The 22,480-nt window shown below is 35.0% G+C and overlaps 2 protein-coding genes and 1 long non-coding RNA gene across 5 annotated transcripts; 1 reads left to right on the top strand and 2 right to left on the bottom strand.

Annotated features, from left to right (window-relative positions):
* Positions 1-3,206: 3,206 nt before the first annotated feature.
* LOC122326865 lies at positions 3,207-6,378 on the bottom strand. Of its 2 annotated transcripts, XR_006247522.1 has the most exons (3): positions 6,217-6,378; positions 3,576-3,657; positions 3,207-3,318 (listed from the first exon to the last, which is right to left on the bottom strand). It is a non-coding gene; the product is annotated as an uncharacterized LOC122326865 (long non-coding RNA). The 2 variants fall into 2 exon arrangements; XR_006247521.1 differs by lacking the exon at positions 6,217-6,378 and having other exon boundaries at positions 3,576-4,510.
* slc29a2 (solute carrier family 29 member 2) lies at positions 5,855-11,490 on the top strand. Of its 2 annotated transcripts, none has more exons than XM_043222065.1 (13): positions 5,855-5,938; positions 8,069-8,111; positions 8,253-8,331; positions 8,409-8,542; positions 8,803-8,942; positions 9,101-9,235; positions 9,478-9,575; positions 9,726-9,795; positions 9,898-10,034; positions 10,134-10,239; positions 10,318-10,403; positions 10,502-10,701; positions 10,889-11,490. In XM_043222065.1, the coding sequence occupies exons 2-13, from the start codon at positions 8,080-8,082 to the stop codon at positions 10,998-11,000; spliced, it is 1,329 nt and encodes a 442-aa protein (XP_043078000.1). In that variant the 5' UTR covers positions 5,855-5,938; positions 8,069-8,079; the 3' UTR covers positions 11,001-11,490. The 2 variants fall into 2 exon arrangements, with proteins under 2 accessions (XP_043078000.1, XP_043077999.1); XM_043222064.1 differs by lacking the exon at positions 5,855-5,938 and adding an exon at positions 6,561-6,697.
* Positions 11,491-13,361: 1,871 nt separating this feature from the next.
* Positions 13,362-20,908, bottom strand: LOC122326863 (complement factor B-like). The gene is made up of 18 exons (XM_043222063.1): positions 20,792-20,908; positions 20,462-20,677; positions 20,167-20,352; positions 18,977-19,150; positions 18,810-18,905; positions 18,588-18,721; positions 18,074-18,218; positions 17,681-17,812; positions 17,407-17,499; positions 17,127-17,264; positions 16,851-16,945; positions 15,410-15,536; positions 15,188-15,326; positions 15,023-15,102; positions 14,746-14,864; positions 13,969-14,098; positions 13,758-13,807; positions 13,362-13,637 (listed from the first exon to the last, which is right to left on the bottom strand). Exons 1-18 carry the CDS (start codon positions 20,850-20,852, stop codon positions 13,449-13,451), a joined length of 2,304 nt encoding a protein of 767 aa, XP_043077998.1. The 5' UTR covers positions 20,853-20,908; the 3' UTR covers positions 13,362-13,448.
* Between the last annotated feature and the right edge of the window lie 1,572 nt (positions 20,909-22,480).

The raw sequence follows: 22,480 nt of genomic DNA, 5'->3' as shown, positions 1-22,480 counted from the left end.
TACTAATAATTATGTTAAAATCAAAATTACAACTGCCATGAATTATGTTTGCTTTTTCGTTAAAATATAGATGTAGAAAACAGTTGTATTGTTAGGGGAATAGTATCACAGAATATTTATTTCTAGGGTAAATAATTTGATCTTGGGTCCAGAGAGCAACTCCAGCTCAAATGGTCATTTAAGAGAAATTGTATTACTTCTTCAAAACCTTCACCCTCCTTTTTAAAAATTGCTGGATGAACAATTATTGATTAATAGCATATTATCAGTGGTATGAAGGTATGAAGGTGGAGGGAAAATATAGGCTTGGTGAGTGACAAATTGATGCAAAGTGGTCATTTATATTTAAAATGTCTAATAAAAATAATTTTGTAAAAGCTAATATGGACATCTTCGGAACCAAACAATGTGTTATTTACTTTGCTGGATATAATAAACACATGACCTATTTTCATGGCATCAGTTTTAAGTTTTGGATTCAATACAGAGAACAAATTTGCTATTAATAACAAGAAGAGAGAAAAGTTAAAGCAATAGCTCACCCGAAAATTGAAATCTTTGTCATCATTTACTCACCCCCAAGTAGTTCCAAACCTGCATTAATTTCTTTGTTCTGGTAAAATTAAAGTAATTATAAAAGGGGTTATAAATTGCTTTTTTATGAACTTGGTAATGAACATAAACTAAGAGTTGAATTATTTTAACAAAGATTAATAACTTCTGAAGCAAATGTAGCTTTTGTTCATTGATAGTACATAAAAAAAACACTTTTTTGCAACAATTTGTTTTTATATTATGATAAAATCATTAGAAATTAGTTGACAATTTGATACTGGCATATGCCTACACACACACAAACACACACACACACACACACACACACATATATATATATATATATATATATATATATATATATATATATATATATATATATATATATATATTCTATTATTATATCTTATACCATTTGCATACTCATGCATTTGACTCTGCTCCTCTAGACGCAGGTTTACAAGCATTTTTTTTACTGCATTTTCAATTGATATCTTCCTTTGTGGTTTCTTGGTTTGACCGATTTGAGCATCTTGTGCCGCGTATCTTATTCTGTACATGAACTAAACGATACATACACTACGACTTATATGCTAAGTATATATAGGACTGTAAAATAAAATGCACCATGTTGATTGAAACCTTATAGTTACATACACAATGTGTGACTGAAGTGAATAAAATTAATATTATTATGTTTAAAAAGGTTATTTAGCGGCAGCTATTGAGCGCTCTGTCAAGCAGGTGGTGAAGCAGATATGGAGAACATTTTCTCAGGCAGAGGTGGACTCCTTCACAAGTCATCCCCTGGGACTGGACACTATGGTACAAACCTGGCCGAGGCTTTGTCTGTACGCTTTTCTGCTGAGAGTGTGCCGAGATGATGTTTGTTTACTGTTAGTAGCCTAGCTCTGGCCGGCCTGAGTATGGTTCTTGGAACTGATAGACTTCCTAGATGGTTCTCGATTGGAAATTTCCATCAGGGAATCACTTGCGATCACTTCTCTGAAGAGAGTAGGAGACCTTCAGGCCCTTTCACTGGCCCCGACTTGTCTAGATTTTGAAGCTAATTTTGATGTACGTTCAAAAGGCAGCCTTGTGGAGAAGGTCGGACTAATTGCTTGCATGCATTGGTCCACCTAGAGATCAACCTGCTTCTAGTCAGATCATCAATCGGTGGATTGTCAATTTGCTTTGAGTCCTCTGGTCTCCCCTTGCAGAAGTGAGTCAAGGTTCACTCCACAAAGGGGTATGGTGGCCTCAAAGGCCTATTTGGCAGGTATCCCTTTACCTTTACCCTTTCTATAGAGTGGTCAATGAAATGACCCCAAGGCCTTCAGTCCTCTCTTCCTAGTGGTTTATGTCGAGACATGGACAGAGGGCAGGAACTTGGAACTCTGTTAGCATGGGCTTCTTGTTCCCATAGCGTTTTGAATGCAGTTCGAGTTCCCGAAAAACACCTCTCCTGGTTATGAATATAACCATGGTTCCTTGAGGGAACGAGACACTGCGTCCCGTTGCCATACTTCCTGCATCTATGCCAGCCCAGGTCTTCATGACTATGAAGCTGTTGCTGGCTTCACCGCTCAAGCCTTTAAGTTTGCATGGTCGCTGATGTCACGCTGATTCAGAGCCTGGCCTCTCAGAAGCCGTTCCCATACAGTTAAAAAAAGCGTAAATATTATCCCATAGCATAAAAAACATAGGAATAATGGTTTTCATAAATGTTTTCAAGATGAAAGAATGAAATGTTTCTATAACCTTAACATAAACCAAGCAAAAACACTCCTAATAAAAAAAAAAAAACACACACATTTAAAGAACATTCCCTAATAACATTTTGATAATATTTTCAAGATGATAGAATGGAATGTTTAACATTCACAAACCAAAAGGAAAAGGTTCCTAACAAATAGGGAAAATTTACATTTTAAACGTTTAATGAACCTTCAATAACAAGATTTTTAAAATTCTTAATAAAAAAAAACTGTACACTTCAGACATATAAAGAACATTTTAACATATTCGTAATGTTTAAAAAAATGATACTAACTTTTTACTAATACATTTAAAAAACAGGATGTTTTAATGTGCACAAAACATTACAGAGTAGACAGCATCACTGAACTCTATAGTATTTTGGCACGCCGCACAGCTCACATCTGGTGTAGACAAGGTGTAAAGGAGCAGGATACCTGTCACGTTTGCGGTTTCGTGGGAAGGAGCACTCGAAACGCAAAATAAACTTAACCAGATTTAATTTCAAGCGGGCAAAATAAATATACAAAGGCAGACAGGTAGACAGAACAAAAACCACGTATGGACATAACCACACATAAGGACCTTGCCGTTCGGACAAACGGAATAAAAACACACAGGACTTAAATACACAAGGTAATTGACTAAATTAACAAGACACGGCTGAAGACAATAATACAATTAACATGAGGGGAAGGTAGGGCACAGAGAGCACGTGGCACAAGACAAAAACAATAACAAAAGAGTCCAGAGACGTGACAATACCATAACACAAATGTTTTACTTATTGATGACACCATATCTTCGGCCTGCTGGAGGACGAAACCCTTTCTGGGTAGTGGAGTGTTTGTTTTGGTGATTTTTAAATACCAACCAGAAATCACTTACCCTACCTTTAATGTTTTTGAGCTTTTCTGCATGACTTTGTATTGATACTTCACAAAGCCAAGTGAAGGCAGCATTAGAATGTAGCAAGATCATTTCAGCGACTTTGAAACTCTGACTCTGAAGGGAAGTAAAAAAAGAGAAAGAGAAGAATGCCATTTAACATCAGTTAACCACAACCTAATTAGAATCATCAGAGAATCAAAATCACCTTAATAAAGGGTGTACTAAACATGACAAAAACACAAGGATTGGGTCACGTGATTTCTATAATAAATGCATGAATAAACATATACTGTACAATAAGAATAAAAATAAATAAGTCCAGCATTTATTCTAGACAGAATGCATTTACGTTAATAATCAAAAAGACCTACCTGCGAGAAGAGGACTATCTGTTTCAACCACTGCTTACATTCCATGCTGTTCATTACAAGTTAAGATGACATTTAAAAAAAACTACAAAAAAAAAAACAAACACACAAATGGAAAGGGGGACTTTTTACAGTGGAGTCAGCAGGAGGATTTTACTTCAATGGTTAACGTTTAACATAAAGACAAATAAAGAAAATCAATTTCCCAGCACTCAAAACAAACTAATTCTGTTAGCGGTAAACCATCACAAAGGCTAGTTAATAATCACAAAAAAACAGAATCATTAGGGCAATTGTCCCACAGAAATTTGGGGTTAATAATTAGATTTTGAGTCCAGAGAGCAGCTCAAACTAAAAGGCCAATTTGAGAACAATTTTATTACTACATCAAAACATTCACTTTCCTTTTTAAAATCGCGGAACTGAAACATTAGGCAGACATCGGCTGAATGAAAAAAAATCAGGGCAAACAGTGATTGTTCCATGAGCCTTTATAGTTGTTTGCAGAGCATACTCTTCTCAAACGCATGTAAAAGAGCGAGTACAAAAAGGAAAATCAAACACTTAAAAAAAAAAAAAATAAATATGCCAAAAATACTATATGCTAGGTAGGTACGTTTTGAAACTGGGATGCTAGTTTGAACTGGTTTAAGGTGGTCCTTTGCTGGTCATGTGCTGGTCCTAAGATGGTCAAAAGTCCAGCGTAAGTCAGCAACGGACCAGCTTGAACCAGCAAAGGACCAGCTTGTACTAGCATCCCAGGTTCAAAACCAGCATATGCTGTTTTTTTCAGTAGGGCAGTAACGTAACAACGCACACTCACATCACAAAAGCTTGCCACACCTGTGTTAAACGCCATGGAAAGATATGCTTTTTGTGCAAATCAAAGCATAAATATACATACAAGACATATATTTCCATTGCATTTAACACAGAACTGCGAGAGCTGATAGAGTACACCGGATGCTGTCCAAATGGTGCTACAGTGATGTTATGGTGCTAAATAAAGTCATTATTTTTGTGATAAAAGATGGAGCATTCAGATAATGTCTTTCATACTTTTTTGCACCTTGACAGTGATAATTGTTTGGCAGTCAATGGGACAGTCACAAGCCCCAATTGTCAAAGGTTTGGAACGACATGGGGATAAGTGATTGATGACAAAATGTTCATTTTGGGGAGAAGCAACCCTTTAACTGTTCACTGCAGGCGCAAACGGACATCGACATTTGTGTAATGCACACCATATAACATTAGGTGGCCTTTAAAACGTGATTATAGATAACCCAGAATTCCACTGACCCGGGGGTTTAGCTTTACACTTGCATTAAATATAGTAAAAAATCATTTTAAGAAAGAAACTTATACATTTGGGAATGCACAAGGTTGAGGAAATGGTATATAGAGAATATTTAGGATGTAATATTTTTGCGATGCAGAGGCCAGAGAAAAAAAATCCAAAACGAATATTAAAACTTATGTTAAATTAGTGATTTAAATAATTAAAAATTATTAACATTATTAACATCAAATCATAAATTCTAATCACATACTTCTCATTGATTTAATCTGCATTCAATTTAGTGAATTAACAATACATTACATGCACAGATAAATCAAAAAGTGAATAAACATTTTGAGTGGGTTAGGGGCAACTTAGCTAGCCTACCTCAAACATGCCCGCTCAGATTTGATGATAAACTTTGGAAGCCAAAAATTTCCCAGGTTAATTACTGAAGATGAAACACGTGTGCTTGACGTTTCAAAACAAGGACATAATCGGTTCTTACACATCAACCAAATGTTTGAGCATCCATTTACAATATTTAATGTACATAAGATGAAAAATAAACATGTAACGAATGCTTTATATGTTGAAATAAAATATTAAAAAGCAGGCCTGTAGTTTTCTCTTTAGAAATTTTATAAATTCAGCTTTGAATTGAATTTAAATACAAATACTCCAAAACAATACAGTAGGTTAATACAGTAATGAAATCACTCCAGTGCATTTTACACCCCTGATGACTTGATCGACCTTTTTAAGATTACTTTGTTGTAACTGAAAATAGGCTGTATTTTTGCAACATAAAATCGAGCCTAATCATGAATGGGCCTCTATGCTAATATTGTAAGATGTTACATGACATTAAATATTATTTAAGTGCCCTATTTTTATGATTGCTGTTTTACTGACAAAGATAAATGCTAACGCAATCGAAGAAAGAAGGAAATACATGAGACACATTGTCATTCATCCCCCAGATGACGCACATGTAGGCGGCGTTATGTTTCGAATGATGAAGGCGCCAAAATTACCCGCGCTGCATGTTGTTGTTTTTGAAGACGTGTGTGACTACGGCTCTGTAAGTATATATTGCATCGATTATTATATCCTTATTTAAATATATATATATAGTTCTCATCTTAAAATCATTATGTATTTGTAACACCGGTAATTGTTGCAATGTAATCTTTATTAGTCCTATGTTTTACATAATTACAATTATTAGTGATATTTTAAAAACAAACTTCGGTAGGCGCGCGAACAGCTCATTAACACTGCTTGTTCATCATTAGTAATTACACCATCTATCCAATCAGCGCAGGAGAGAACCCCCTACAAATAATAAGCGTGTCTTACCTTCATCACCCCGGCTCCTCATCCTCAGACCGTTCCAGCACGGGAAGGAACGCTCGGGGTGAACGCTCTCAGTCCGGGCTAAACGCCGAGCTCGGAGCCCTCTCCCCGAGACAGCACGCCAAAGGCGCACAAACGTTATGCCGTTATAGTATGTTACTTACAATGACATTTAACATGATTAGTCTGTCCGTACGCATTACATTGCTGAAATTCGGTACGCTATAACGTGGTGTAGATTTTGTTTTACACCAATGCCAGCAGTGTGTATACAACCCAGCAGTTCAATAATATAGACAATATCAAAAGTAGGCATGCGACGTCATTTCTCGTTCACTTACGGAAGTGGCTGTTCCACGTGGAGCTGCTGTCAGAAAACCGGTCTCATTCAGTTCAAACTTCTGAAGCCTTCAGCTTTAGGCGCGTTCATAGCTAATAGTAATAATTTAAAAAAAACGTATTTGGATTCGCCATATAGTGTAAGGTAAGTGATCTGTGTTACGACTGAAAAGTTTGTTAAATGTTTCAAGTAAAAATTAAATGTTCTTGTATTGTTACCAACTACTGTTACTTAAGTTAAACTTAGGCTACAGTAAAACGCCCGTAAAGTATTATGTTGTTTGTAATATTGTCGGTTGTTAAACATTATGTATTGAATTTAAATGCTGTGTGAGATTACTGGTGAAGCGGATGAGACGTATTATGAAACGCTTACACGCGGTGGCGTACGACGCCATGCGGAAAGTACATTTACAGTCCGCATCCGGTTACCTCAGCTACAATATCATTTTAAAGAATTGTTGTGTGCGTTTCATATATGGAATGCCATTAAGGAAAATTTGAGTATATGGAATTGCTTGAAACTAGAATGTATTGAATGGAGTTTGAATAGTATCTTACTGGTAAAATAAAAACCCAATAATAAATAAAAATGTATATTTGTTTGTGTGAACAGCACATTTGTGTAGTTATGTAGTAATCTAAATCTATGCCATTTTTGTCAAATACAAAATGTGACCAGAATGCCCAGTCAGAACTGACGTCCTGTGTGATTGACGTTTCCATCTGAATTGTAACGTTTGCAATAAAAGAATAGCACACATTTTTTCCAGATAACTGTTTATGAACCAATGCACTTGAATTGCCAAAAAATACCCACACAATCATAAGTTATTTCGGTTTAGTCATCTATTCAAGTTATAGTTGTGATGCTTAATTACAGTTTAATAAAACTGAGTAGATTTTAGTCGAATAAATTCACTGTATTATCAGTCAACTAAAAACAAATCAAATGACTGAAATATGCCGAAAACGATCAAAAGATTAAAATGAAATCAAAATGTATGAGATAATGGGATATCCATTGTCCATGATGTTTTTAAAGTAACTTAATTCGTAAAAATATTTATCTGATTTATTTATATTTTTTTATATATATATATATATATATTATATTATATAACAAGGGTGTACTACAACTAGCTACAGCATATTATTATTCATTAAATACTGTCAAATTTCCATTTTTATTCCATACACTGCAAATTGCATTCTATATGTTTAGACTTTCATACCATATACATTCAGACATAGCTTAATATTAACTTTCATGACAAGTCATGGTTAACAGATTAAATGTAATTTATCACACTGTGATTCTTGATAAAGTATAAAGCGGTTTCAGAATGACAGCAGGTATACCAGATTAAACAGCTGTTGGATATCGCAGGGGCATCGAATCAAAAATGACAGCTGGGATTCGGTTTTTGCTGTACGCTTTTAGTTCACCCATAACTCCTGTGCATGTTGTTATGGACACTTATAAAATCTGTGATTTGGCTTCTTTCCTTTTCAGAACATTTCAACATGAGGATTTGTAAGGGAACATCAGATAAGAGGTGAGTGTAATTCTTGTGCCAGATAATTTACCCTAGATGACAGTAAATCATGTTAATTTATTAAAACTAATAGAAATTTTTGTGCTTGTGATATAACCTTTATGACATTAACATAATTGTCTCTCTTTACAACGTTGACAGTGGCCTTGTGGCTGTAATCTTTTTCTTGTTGGGAATGGGAACTCTGCTTCCATGGAACTTCTTCATCACTGCGATGAATGTAAGACAGACGGTCCTCCGCTTACACATTTATCTCTAAATCTCATGTGCTTATACTCCATTCGCTTCTGTTTGCAGTATTTCACTGACCGTTTGAACAACGGAACAAATTCTACACAGACCGACACTTACATGTTTGGTAACATGAGTGTGCTGTTAGCTCAGCTGCCCTTGCTGCTCTTCACACTTCTCAACTCGTTTCTATACCAGCAGTGAGTATCTGGTTCATGCAACATTTGTTTACTTCTGCAAGCTATATAGTGTTGCATAGGTATGTAGTTAGGGGCGTTAATGGAATAGCTTGCCTAAAAATGAAAACATACTCACCCTCAGGCCATTTAAGAAGTAGATGAGTTGTCCTTCATTAAAGAAATGTACCATTACATTACTTGCTCACCGATGGATAACCCGCAGTAAAAAGAAAACAGCTAAAAAAAATGTTTATTATTCATTTTGCTTTTTGTTTCCGTAGCATTGCAGAAAAGATGCGCATTGCTGGCAGCATGGTCTTCATATTACTACTCTTCATTCTCACAGCCATTTTAGTGAAAGTTAAGATGGACCAGGACCTCTTCTTTTCCATTACAATGGCGACAATCTGGTTTATTAACAGTATGTTTATTATAATGTTTAAGTTTATTATATGTGAAATGCATTTAAAGAACGTCCACATTCTTTTCACGTTATAATAAAAAGAGTATTACAATAAAACCACTTTCCACTTTCTCTCAAATCTAATTCACCTTTCTTTCTTTTTTTTCTTTTGCCAGTGTTTGGAGCTGTGCTGCAAGGTAGTCTGTTTGGTCTGGTTGGTAAACTGCCCCCGAGATTCAGCTCCCTGTTCATGAGTGGACAGGCAGTGGCAGGAATCTTCTCTGGTATTGCTATGCTGTTATCAAATATCTGTAAGTACTATTTAAGCTAAACACAAAAAAAGTTACATTCTAATTACTTAGTGTACCCTTTAGCTTTTTTGTAGCAGATGTACTTTTGCATTTACACTATTCATACCACTCAGCCTTTTGTGGTTTAAATTAATTGCACAACCCATATCAACACCATTTATATACCTAAAATGTTGTTACTTTTTATTAGCAATCTGGGAGAATCCCATTCATTCTGACAGATGTTTTTATGCAATCTTTAGTTGAAACTGACTCAGAGAGTTCTGCCCTGGGATATTTCATAACTCCCTGTGTCGCCACTCTGCTTACTTTATGCTGTTACCTCGTACTTCCACATCTGGTAGGTGACACCTGGTTTCTTTTTACTTGACACTGATAAAAAGCATTTATTCCACTTTTTTTTAAATATGAAAATAGTACATAGTTAGCATAGCAGCATTCTGATTACTTCTGATATTGTACAAAATGAAATTTCCTTGTTACATTACAGAGATTTGCCCAACTTCATTTGGAAAGTGCGTCTACTAAAACGCTGAAAGATCGATCAGCAAATAGTTGTGGTATATCACATACACTTTTCCATTGTTTTGATCAATAACAAAAAAAGCAAAGCCACTCGCTGTTGGTTCTTCTTCATCTTGATGTTCTTGTTATTGCTACAGAGATTGTTAAAGTGAAGTTGCACAATTGTGACAATGGATTTGATGACATTGATGAAACTGAAACATGTAAAAATATGAAAGAGCTCCAAGAGGAACCCACTGAGGAGAAGTCCACTGTGCCACAAGTCTTCAAAAAGGTATAGCAAGTGACTTTTACATACCCACCAATAGAAGACATTTACTGAATGTATTTGAAAAGAATCAGTTCATCACTGTATTTATTTTATTTATTATAGATATGGGTCATGGCTTTATGTGTGACGTGCGTGTTTGCTGTCACACTGTCCGTTTTTCCAGCCGTTACTATAAATACAAAACCTTCTGGCTTATTTGAGGGGAAAGGTGAGTCTGCACAAAATATCTAGCCCATGCAATACGCTGGTCAAAGCACTGTGATTTTCATCATTTTTCATTTTATAGATAACATCTTCATACCTTTGTGCTCATTCATTGTCTTCAATGTGATGGACTGGATTGGCAGAAGTCTCACGTCTCGTCTTCAGTGGGTGAGTCTCATCACAGCAGGTATTAACACAATACAATGCCTCACTATGGAAATAATTCTTTATCTGACATCCATCTTTGTTCCTTCTTAAACTCCCAGCCTTCGAAGGAAAGTCGTTTATTCCCTTTTTTTGTGGTGTTCCGGGTAGTTTTCATTCCTGCCCTCATGTTCTGCAACGTTCAACCTCGTTCCTATCTCAAAGTCTTTTTCAATCATGACATGGCTTACATCATCATTATGTCTTTGTTTGCCATGACAAATGGATATTTTGCCTGCCTCTCCATGAGCTATGCTCCACAGTAAGTACATTTAAAGACGACACACATATTGATATTATCAAGGTTATTTACTGTAATAATTAGCTTGGGTCAATGAATGGTGAATTTATTCTGGGATGTCACCATAATTGATATTCTTGGTCTTCACATTCAGGACAAACCCTTTGTCATAATATATATATTTGAAAACTGTTTATTCTTTATCTAGGCTGGTGAGGTCTAAAGATGCAGAGACAGCAGGGGCTCTGATGACCTTCTTCCTGGCTTTGGGACTCTCTCTGGGGGCCGCTTTCTCTTTTGGTCTTAAAATAATTATTTAGGGAAGATCCCACAGGCTGACACTCCTGTTATCACATTATCCCGCCAACATATACATGTTCAAAATTACTGTTTTGAAGCACTGGTATACTTTTCTCTTGTTTTTTTTCTTGTTCTCTAGTGTCTGTATTTTAAAACTTGCATTTACATGAATGTTTTTTTAAGGGAAGTCTTTTAGCTTTATAATGTATAATTTAGTATTTTTAAGGGACGTTTTTTACATTTAACATGTTTAACATGTGAATTATTGGATTTGCAATGGGTTTTGTACATCAATTTTTACATCAAATGTGTGTTTTTAAATTTTCGTATTTATTTTTATAGCTATTTTTCCATTTTAGGTGCATCTATTTTTATTCAATATTTTGTATGTTTTTTTACTCAGTTTTTAATAAAATTGTAAAACAGCAAACACTTCATGTACAATCACTTCACCTTCAACTTGTCTGTTGGCACAGATACCCCACTGAGTAAAACATGATTTAACATGAATTGTCCTAGTTTTTATGTCCACATAAAACATTACTGTTTGAATAATGGCTAATTATTGACTGACGTATGGTCTCTGACTGATGTAATACACTGGGCACTTCATAATTTCGTTTTATTACATTCATGTGTATATGCTGTGATTAAACAGTATAATGTATATTAGGGTATTTTTCTTAGTTCAAAATAAAGCCATTTCTGTGAAGGGGGAGATGTCTACAATGACAAAATGTGAAATTGTGCAAAAAGATGTCGGGTCTCTACCCTTTAATCCCCACTGGCTTGACATTTTTTTCACAACATAAGAGATGGACCACTAACAAGATCAGACCGCAACTGATGGGTGTCACAGGATACTGAGTGCTGACGTGCAGTAAAGCAGTTGATCACATTTCATATTAGGTGGCCTTAACTATTTAATGTGCTTACATAAAAAATAAGTACTGACTGTGATAGAAATTGTCCTCGGGCTCACGTCCTGGTACTTTCAGATACTCTGTGGCCACCAATTAGGTCTGCCACACTGATTGATGGTGCTTCTGTGAAGAGACACCTTCCAGTCACCCACTTCATTCTTGTTGAGGCCGCAAACCAGAGCGACAGTCACTTTGTGGGACTCAGCCAGAGGGTCTAATGAGATCTCATTTGAACCACAAGCACCTGTCAGGTTCTGATTCTGAAGATGGTTTGCACACGGCTGTCACTTCTAATAAGAACAGGGTAACTGGAGGCTCTGCCAGTCTTACATTTACATTTACATTTAGTCATTTTGCAGACGCTTTTATCCAAAGCGACTTACAATTGAGAGTACAACAGCGATTCATTTATTTGAGAGACAAACAGACAGAGTAAGTGCTTATAACACCCAGTCACAGGGAGTGTTATTGTTCTTGTTATGAGGGAGTCTTGTTATCCTTACCCTATTATCTTCAAAAAAGGTTTTTTCCCCATAACTTTGGTCCTTCTTAAAGCCTTCTGCTCTCCGCTGTTCACGGCACCGGAGCAGAAAACACTTTGCTTACTGTGTTCAGTACATGCTGCAGATTTACATCCATGTACTAGCCAGTGGCGTAAGTCAGAACAGCTTCTTATATGCTATGGCCGCCCCTGGATAAGCAGGGTCGCGTTGAGTGAGTTGTGCTATTGCTCTCCCCTATGAGATGCGTGGTCACGCTTCGTCTGTGTCAGGGCTTATTCAACTAGTAGGGTTGCATCTTCAATGGGTTTAGCAAGAGGTGGTTCTATAGCTTGGATGTCCTCACACTGTAGGCGTGACTGGACGTCTCTTTAGACAAAGGTGTAACTTGAAGATGTGTAGGTCTCGCATCTATTTAGAACTTCAGGTGCACGTAATCAGACAACGTCACCTATCGAGGTTAAGCCAATTCTTGGCGCGTTTGGCACACATGCTTCACAACCGGTCGAACAAGAAGATTGTTCTCATTACTGCTTTCCAGCGCAGCATCCCGTTCCCGCCTTTTCAGAGAACAGGGTTACAATCAAGTAACCCAACACGATTTCATTTAAAGCAGTGTTTATGAGCATTGATGCTCCAAAAGCGGCACCTAAGAATGAATTAGAATGTTTATTTAGACCAAAACGACCAAGTGGGCAATATGCTAATGTTTCATTGTGACTGTGGTGACAAGAATTTGAATAAAAGAATAAAAACCAGGCAAAAATTATTCTATTGTGTTATATATCGTTATCATGATATAAAATTATCATAGTGTGATTCATGATACAAGATTGCGGTCATATTGCCGACCCGTAATGTTAGGCTTATATTTATTACTATTATCATTCTCAAGACGGATGGAACAAAATAACAAAAACAAATACTAAGATTGAATTAATAAAACATGAAAGACTGGTAAAGGTTTAATTTTTTTATTTTATTTTATCAATGACCAGGTATTTGACTTACAATTGAATATATTCATCAGAAAATAAACCTATATTTAATCAAATAAACCATACAAGAATGTAAGAGGGTTTCCTATACGGTCATTTTCAATGTGTTCTTTAAGAAATGATTGTATCCTCGCACTGAAAAGATTTGAATGGTAATCTCTGGAGTCTGCGTCTGAAGTGAATTTCCCTCTTTTTTCTTTGCAGACGTCCTTTGATCCCCAGCTTATGACACCAACCTATCAAAGATTTTACAGATATCAGATTACTTCCTATTTCTCAGATTCTCTCAGATTAGTCTTTAATATCTTTACAGACACATCATCAAAAATGTTTTCATAAGGAAACGGAAATCTCACCTGAATCACTCGACCTTTTTTATTTACATAAGAAGCTCCACCTGTCTCTCCTGTTACAAAATGACATGTAGACACAAGAAACTATGTTAAAATTAAATCAATTATTTCAGAGCTTTAGTGATTCAAATCTTATCAAAAATTGTTATAATGTTATATGTTGATTAGAACTAAACAGAAGCGGTCGTCTTGATGGCAGAAAAGTCAAACATACCTTTGCAGGAAACATCATCTGTTGTTGGTTCAGTTCCTCCGCTGCACAGAAAATTGTCTGTAACTGCTTCCCTGGCATTTTTCACCTTGATCTCTTTTGCTTTTGCTGCATCTTCAACACAAGCGTCTCGCTAAAGAAAAAGTGCCCGAAGAAGGTGTTGTTATCTTGATGAAGAGCAGTCAAATATGATTTTTATTTTTAATTCATAAAGACATTGGAGTAATATGTTTTCCGAAGTTTTAACATATTTGGTGTTAAATGTGTAAAAGAAAACCAAGTGCTAGAAAATTTCCACATTTTCAAAGTTCATATACTAGAAAATGGTATTACAGGAATGATTGAATTTAATTGTGCAATGAAAATATTATTAATTACACTTTAAAGGCCCCGTGTTGAAACTTAAAAGGCCCTATTTTAAATACGGAAAACAGTATCAAAATGAGTCACTTTTCTCTTAATACATAATCGGCGGTAAAGTGCAATAAACCTCCCATTCTCTTTAAGAGCAGGTTTTGCTCACGACATGGCGGATCTGTATTTACACTGAATCTGAACGCTGCATGAGAAAATGAGAATTGCATCGGACATTGCATTGTACCGGGTGTATGATAAAGCCCACAGTGTTGTTGCTTTTAGTTAGTTTATAGGATTATAGGAATATTTTACTGTAAAATGCTATGACGTCTGACATCTCAAATGAATAAACTGTCTCTGCGTAAATAAACAGAAATTAAGCTCTTTAAACAATGCGTATTTAAAGATGAGAAAAATCCTTACATATTTTCCAAGCTTGAATTTGATGTTTTTCACTGCTTTTGGATATCTCTTGTCATTTTCCTTCTCCATTTCAGACGTGAAAGAAGCTTCCACAAGCTCTTTGCTCAGTAGCATTTCCTCTGTAACAAACGCACAAAGAAGAAGTTTTGACATTTTGATATGTGATATGTTTTACTGCATCAAAGCAATGCCACATGTTTAATATGTACATTTAATTTATGTTTCATATTTCTGATATGATTATATATGCACTCAGCACGTCTGACAGGGACCTCACCATGTTTTCTACATGACCCTTCACTGTCTGAAAGTTTCAGAGCTGCATTGGTTTCTTTGGTGCACGGGATGCAGATCGGTCTGTAGAGAAATACACATGATCTTATTTATTTAGATCATATTCTTACTAAAGTGACATAACATGATGAAGATCTGTGCTCCTCACCGAAGACTAGAACTGATAGGAACAGCTTTTTCCAGCTGTATAAGAGCTACGTCAAATTCATAATATTCATCTATTCCCATATGCTTTTTTGCGGTGACATTATATTCAGGATGAATGATATATCTCTTCACTTTTACAACTGCGAAAGAAAAAGTAAACATCATTATTAAGATTTAGCCTGTAACACAATTTCCTTTCTCTCAAAAATATATCAGGACATACCCAGGTCTTTCTCCAGTTTAACTCTTATCCTATTGGTTGTGTCTCCCTCTCTGAAGCAGGACGCCGCTGTCAAGATGTAACTTGAGGTAACTAATGAGCCCATGCAGTTTGAACCTTTTGGAGGACGCTACATGAAGAGCAGAGAAGACTGATGTTTATTTGGCTCTTTAACATTCACTTATTCACCTATTTACTCTTTCAATTGATTGCTTGAAATGCTTTTAAATGTAAAAAAACTTTTTCTGCTGTAAAATTTTGGCCATTTGTAAATTTTATGGGTCTGGTTTGCGGCCTCATTTGCATTCAGTTATTTTTAGCTTGTTTTGCAGCTTGATATTAAAAATTAGTGTGTCTTATCACATTATTAAATGTATTACTTTAATTATGAACACACTGCAAACCATTTTACCATTGACCCAACATTTTTATTCTCGTTATTTACCTATAGTGTCTATTGAACAGATATAAATGATGAATAGATATAAATTTTGTCTAATTGCATTATCTGTCAAACTAATAAAGAGTGATTGAATTGTTGTGAGGGTGAGGGTATTGTGATGGATAACATAATGTAATAAAGTAATTATTAGGATTGATCAATGTTGTTTTTGCTTCATGTCATTGAGCAGAAGAATCTCGATTGTGAATTACATGATATTTATCCAAATTTTTAATACTCCATTAACATTACCATCAAAATAAAGTGTTGTTAGCATATATTCAGCAGACACACTACTAATACTCAAATGAAGGCTAGTTGACATGTTGCAGAGCTACTTATCAAAAGCTGTCTAAAGGGTACCATCAAAACAATCAAACTGATATATGTATAATAAGAAGAAATGTTCAAAGCTATGTGTCATATTACACATTCATCTGATATCTGATCTTGTGGCTGTTATTATTATTACTACTTAAAAGTGGTATTTGTCCTTTTTAAATAACATAAGTAAAATGGCAAGATATTAGACTTATAATGCATTATAACTATCCATTGTAACTGTTCATTGTGTTAGAAATCATACTCTTAAAAGCTATAAACACAAATTAGTAAATATTATAACACATTAAAACCGTTCTTATGAATATTCGTGAGATGATACAACATATTATAAAGTTATTTATATTGCTTTACGCATTCATTACAATGCCTTAAAAATAACCGTATAATGTATTATAAATATGGGCTTCAAGTGTTATAACTTATAAGATTATTGTAAAATAAATTTGGTCTAGTTGGGAACTCAAACAAGTGGAACCAACAGGGTACTTGTTGTTACCAGTATTTAACAAGTTTTTGGGGTATTTTATTTAATTGTCTTGAGCGGTTACAGAACCTATAGGTGGCTTCTCCTTAACATTCTTTTTGAAGGAGAAAATGTTCTCTTTAATTTTATTGAGTTATCTAAATGATACGTTAAAATGATACGTTTCTGCTTACAACAATATTAATCTGTGCCAACCAGGGAAATGCACGGCGTTTATTTTCCAAGCCTTCCCAAACAATCCCACACAATCCTACACTGGTGCTCTCATCTGTGTAAGGAAGCAGGTTAATAACAATAACAACAGAGTAAATCAGAAAGATAGATAGTAAATCAGAAGATTAGATAATTATACTCATTTCTTTTCTTTTTTTCACAGAAAACATTGACAAAATGAAGGTGATTAAATAAATCTAGTAGTGTCACTATTTGTTGAAGTATAGATACAGTACCAATCATGTCGTCAAACATATTCTGAACCTCCGTCAAGTCTTGAAGCTTGAAGAAATGTTTTTCTCGGTCCCTCTGTGACACTAAGTCATTTATATATTCTTTATACACGTCATCTCCGACTCCAAATACATATAGATCTAAAAAGAGAGGAGACATCCGTATCAATATTGATAAAAACGTCTAAATATGTTGTTTTACTGCCCCTGATGATGTGTGTTAATGAAACAAGCTTTTAAAAAATACTTTCTTTAAAATATGATTAATACATTTCATGCTCACCAAGTTTCTCCTCTCGCTTTGGATCATTTTGCATGACAAAACGTTTGATCTGGTCCACTTTATATTTGGGATTCCCCCCCATGTTTGCATGACCTATAAATTAAGATGAGACTAATTACAATGAATATTCGATTTATATTCTAATTCATAATATTGCCCATGGATATTTATTAATATATTAATTTCTTTGCTCTAATAAAGAGCCTAAACTCATTAAATGCAAAATAATTTTTAAGTCTTTGCGTTTTAAAATGATGAAGTTTAATGTTAATACCATCAGTGAACAATATGATGATGTGTTGGGTCTCATTGAAGGCTGTTGCATTGAAGTTCTTCTCTATATACATGCTCTCTAATATGGTTGAATAGGCTTTGGCGATATTGGTTCCTGTTTTTTCACCTCTGCCTGTTTTTTCACACCAGAATATTACAGTTAGCAAAGAAAATGTTCTGACTGAAACAACTAAATCTAAATTAAAATTATTTGAATTAATTTTTTTAAAGAATGTAAGATTTGTTTCATATTTACTAGTACAATGGACAGCAAAGAATAAATGTTTTTTTCTTCAATTTATTTTTTTGTAATATTAATCATAAAAAATATACATAAATTTATACATGTATACAATACAATTTAAAAAACGAGACATTCAAACAGGATACTTACTCTCATAAGTAAAATAATCCATGTTTTTAAAAATATCCTCTAGGGAAGGTTTTTGCATTTTGAAGATATTAATTCGGATTATCGGTGCAACATCTGTAGCAAACATCAGGATCTCATAGTTTGGGGCGACCGGGTAATAACTAATCTTTTGGGAAAGAGCACTGAGAATTCAGTATCTGATATTTATTTGTATGTAATCAAAATACCGGATGCACCTCACAGGTGTAGTTTTATGTTTATATAATGACAAACAGGATTTTTAATGAGATACAAAAACACACATGCTTGTATAGGAGCTATTGAGGACATTAAATGTCAAGTTTACGCTTGAGAGCATCTCGGTGTATCACAATAGTAATGCTTCATTTTCAAATACTGATATTTATTATATTATCGAACCTTCAACATCCAAATGAGTAAAAAATGAGGAAAAGCTGCATTATACATCAGTAGTCACAAAATTGGTTTTACAACTTCACTGCAGCAACTTGTGAGGATTCGTCAAGCGACATACCTTTTCCACAAGCATTTTAACAGTGGTTCTTGCATTTTCGAAATCCATCATTTCTATGCTGTCAGATGCATCCACAGCAATGTAAATGTTAAGTTGTGTATCTTGATTCATGGTTATTTTCTTCCCCTGTTGTTCTAAAGACAGATATGGACAGATATGGAATAGGGTAATGTGTGTGTGTGTGTGTGTGTGATATTAATGCTTTAAGTCACACAAAAGTACCTTTGTTTTCATGCAGTTCAGCAAGCGCTAGACTTGACTTCAGAGAACTGCTGAAAGCTGCTGATGCTTCCTCTGGGGTGTCGTATGTGAAATCAGCTGTACATTATTAACACAACAACATTAATAAAAGCCACTTTTTTAACCACTGTATCTATTAGAAGACTTACCGTAACACTGTGGCTCAGTTCCTGACCACTGGCCACCATCCTGACACACTCGCACTTTGGAACCAATCAAGGTCAATGGACTCTCGCAGCGGTACGTGACTTTGTTGCCTTTGTTAAATACGATCCCTGTTCGAATGGTACCAGGAGGAACACCAGGATCAGGACAGTAATCAGCTGTGAGACAGTAATAAATAGACAAAGAATATTAAAGTAGAAAGAAGAATAGTAACGAAGGAGATAAATATACTCAAGTAGACATTCAGGGAATTGTACATTAAGAAAAGTCTTTGGCTTGAGTTGCAGACGGCATTGGATAACATATGTTTTGTTTTTTTTTCCAGAAATATGTGCAGCTTGTAATTTAATACTGTATATTAAAGGGTTATGTTCCTAGGTCAACATATTTTGTAGTCCCTGGAAAAACATTTTAATAAAAGACAAAAATAGTTTTGACCATATCTGTGCACATAAACCTATCCTTACACATGAGTATTACCTTAAATTAAAGGAAATGATAGATAAATGACACTGACGTACAAACACTAAACACTGATTGTAAGTCTAAACTTCACAAAAAGTATAAACTGCTTCTTCATATCTGATTGGTTTATCGCAATGTTGTTCCAGAGACAACAAATAATACCGAGCATGTCACACTTAGCAAAATCATTTTGGCAACCACTGTATATTATTAATCTACCTATGGTATGTCCAGTGGCCATACATTTATCTATACTTATGCTAAAGCAACAGGAGAATCTGCTGCCAAACGTACAGCTAAACTAAATGGAAGTGAAGATCTATGGGCTTCATTTAAAAAAAATGCATAGTTCTTTCATGAAACTCTAGATGGTGGGTTCACATCATAACTGATGATATTCATTGCTGATTGGCATCTGTATAGATTTGCTACATGTTATTTGATGCACAGCAGCACTATGTCTTCAAACTCACAGCCTTGTATTACCATATGCTCCCTGTACGTGTTTGCAGCAGCAGCAGCAGCAATAATCTACAAGTACAACAATAACCTACAGCAGCAGCAATTCAGCAGCTGCAGCACAGCAGATCTATTAAACCAACACCAAATACATTAACATATCCATATCATGTCATATCCATTGCCATGCTAAAATCTGCACAGTGTTCATGGAAACTTCTGTGTTTACAAAGTAATAGTAACTGCTCACAGTCGCATCCACAAATTGGTGTTGTTCCACTCCACTTCCCGTTAGGCTTGCAAACACGCACCGCTGAGCCGCGGAACTTATAATCAGAATGACATGAGTAGGAGGTTGTGTCATTCACATAGTACTTGGGTTTATATGGAATCACCTCTCCGTTCTCAAAAACACGAGGATTGGGACACGTGATCTCTAGAATAAATGCATGAATAAACATACTGTAAAAAACATGATAAAAATAAGTCCAGCATTTATATATATTTTTTTATGTAATGACACAAAATAATGCCTTGTTCCTTACTTTTGCACTCTGGGGTTTTTCTGATTTTGGTCTTTGAGGTCCAGAGTCCATACTGGCAACGACTTGACTGAACTGATGGGTAATATCCACTCGGACAGATGTATCTTAACAGACTTCCATGTGAATAACCCTTAGAAAGAACAAATATCCCTCCAGTAATGTTTAGATTCTCTTGGGGACACGAGTTGTCTCTTTTGGACAGGAAGGGTGGAGCACCTTGTAGTGAAAACAGCCAAAAATATGTATGTCTGTATATATATATATATACACACAGTATGTCTGTATGTTTCAGAATGTATTTACTTTAATTTAGTAATCAAAAAGCCATACCTGCAATAATAGGACATATCATTGCCAGCATAATCCATATCAACTGCTGCTTATACTCCATGTTGAGACTGAAAAAAAAACACACACACAGAAGCAAATGGACAGAGGGACATTATAATGAGGTCAGCAGGAGGATTTTATTTACCTTCAGTGGTCAATGTTTAACCTTGTTTAAATGTTGAATCGTCAAAAAATGAAAAGTTAGTTATGACAACAGACTACTACTTGGAGTTAAACAATACACATCTTAATTTGTTAAAGACTAACAGGAGAGAGAAGTAATTATCTGAAATTATTAAATTCTAATTTGAAACAATGTGTTTGGAGTATAAAGTAAACTAAGAACACAAAGGTTGGAAATGTAAGGTAAAAATGATTATGGTTGCTTGAGTCCTGACACTGTCATGGCCTAATGGATAGAGAATCAGACTTATAACCTAGAGGTTGTAGGTTTCAGCCCCAAGTTCGGCGGTGATTGTATGTAAGGGAAGTGAATGTCCATCTTCATTTACATTTTTTTTAATGCTTTTTTGTGTTTTCCATATTGTTGACTCAGTTTTTAATACAAATGTAAAAACAACAAACAAACTAACAAAAAAAAACTGTAAGTAACTTCAGAAATGGGTTGTGATGTAACCCTTCAATTATCAAGTATTCAATGAAACAGACCAGTTTTGAAAGACCTTTATTTTATTGTTGAATCTGCCTGGAAAACACTCACATGAAAGGTGCACATTTCATGTTGATTGTTATAAATTGGATTAACAATGTTTGTATGTTAATGTCTATTGCTTTTGTCTTACCGGTTCCTGGAGCTAACTAGTGGGAGGGGCTGAAACTAGAAGCCAGTTATATAACATCCCAAAGAGGTGGAGTTGATCCAAAAGGATGTTTAGGCTTAAAATTCCTCAATGTATTAATGTTTGACAACTGATGTAATAGTATCAACTAATAAAGGTATGTGAATACCTTCTGTGTAACATGAAAATGTTTAGCCAGTAACTAACGAGGGGTTACCATTGGTCAATTTGAAAACAAAGGAGGAGTTGAAATACATTAAAAGAACAAAGAAGTTTGGGGGGGTTGTCTGTTGGATCAGTAGCAAACTGTATGAGATGTTTGAGTAATCCTTGACTTGTAATAAGAACAGATTTTTCTTTTTTCATTCCTTTTGCCACCTGTAATGACTGGACTGGTGTCCATGTGAATTTTTGTTTTTGGATAACTGTGGCACAGTAAAGATAATCTTTTTCTTGAACATTGTTGGAGTCTTTGCCATCTTTCTTTACTGCCTGTAGCATGGCATCGACTATCTTACCACATGGGTCAAAGAAGAAAAAGTAAAATATCATTCAGTGCAACAATCTTGTCAGGCATATTTACAACAAAAACAATTTATGACTCATTATAAAAATAATTACTTTCAGCCCAAGTACCTACTTGTAATTGTTTTTTCATTCATGTTGTTTGAATTTTTATCATAAATATTGTGTTACACGGAATGACAATGTTACATGATTTTTAACTATATTTTTACACCGTATCCTCCAAAAACTTATCTGAAAGCATAAAAGTAGATACTTTACTTACATGCTTTTTGTGAATTTATTTAGATACATACATCTTAACTTCTTTGACTCATATACATGTGTGTGTTTGTGTGCGTAGGTTACCAAAATACAACAAAAT

This window comes from Puntigrus tetrazona, chromosome 21 (assembly GCF_018831695.1).
Source record: "Puntigrus tetrazona isolate hp1 chromosome 21, ASM1883169v1, whole genome shotgun sequence".
Taxonomy (NCBI): Eukaryota; Metazoa; Chordata; class Actinopteri; order Cypriniformes; family Cyprinidae; genus Puntigrus; species Puntigrus tetrazona.
The sequence above is the reverse complement of the archived record's forward strand: the minus strand, read 5'-3'. Positions and strand labels throughout refer to the sequence as shown.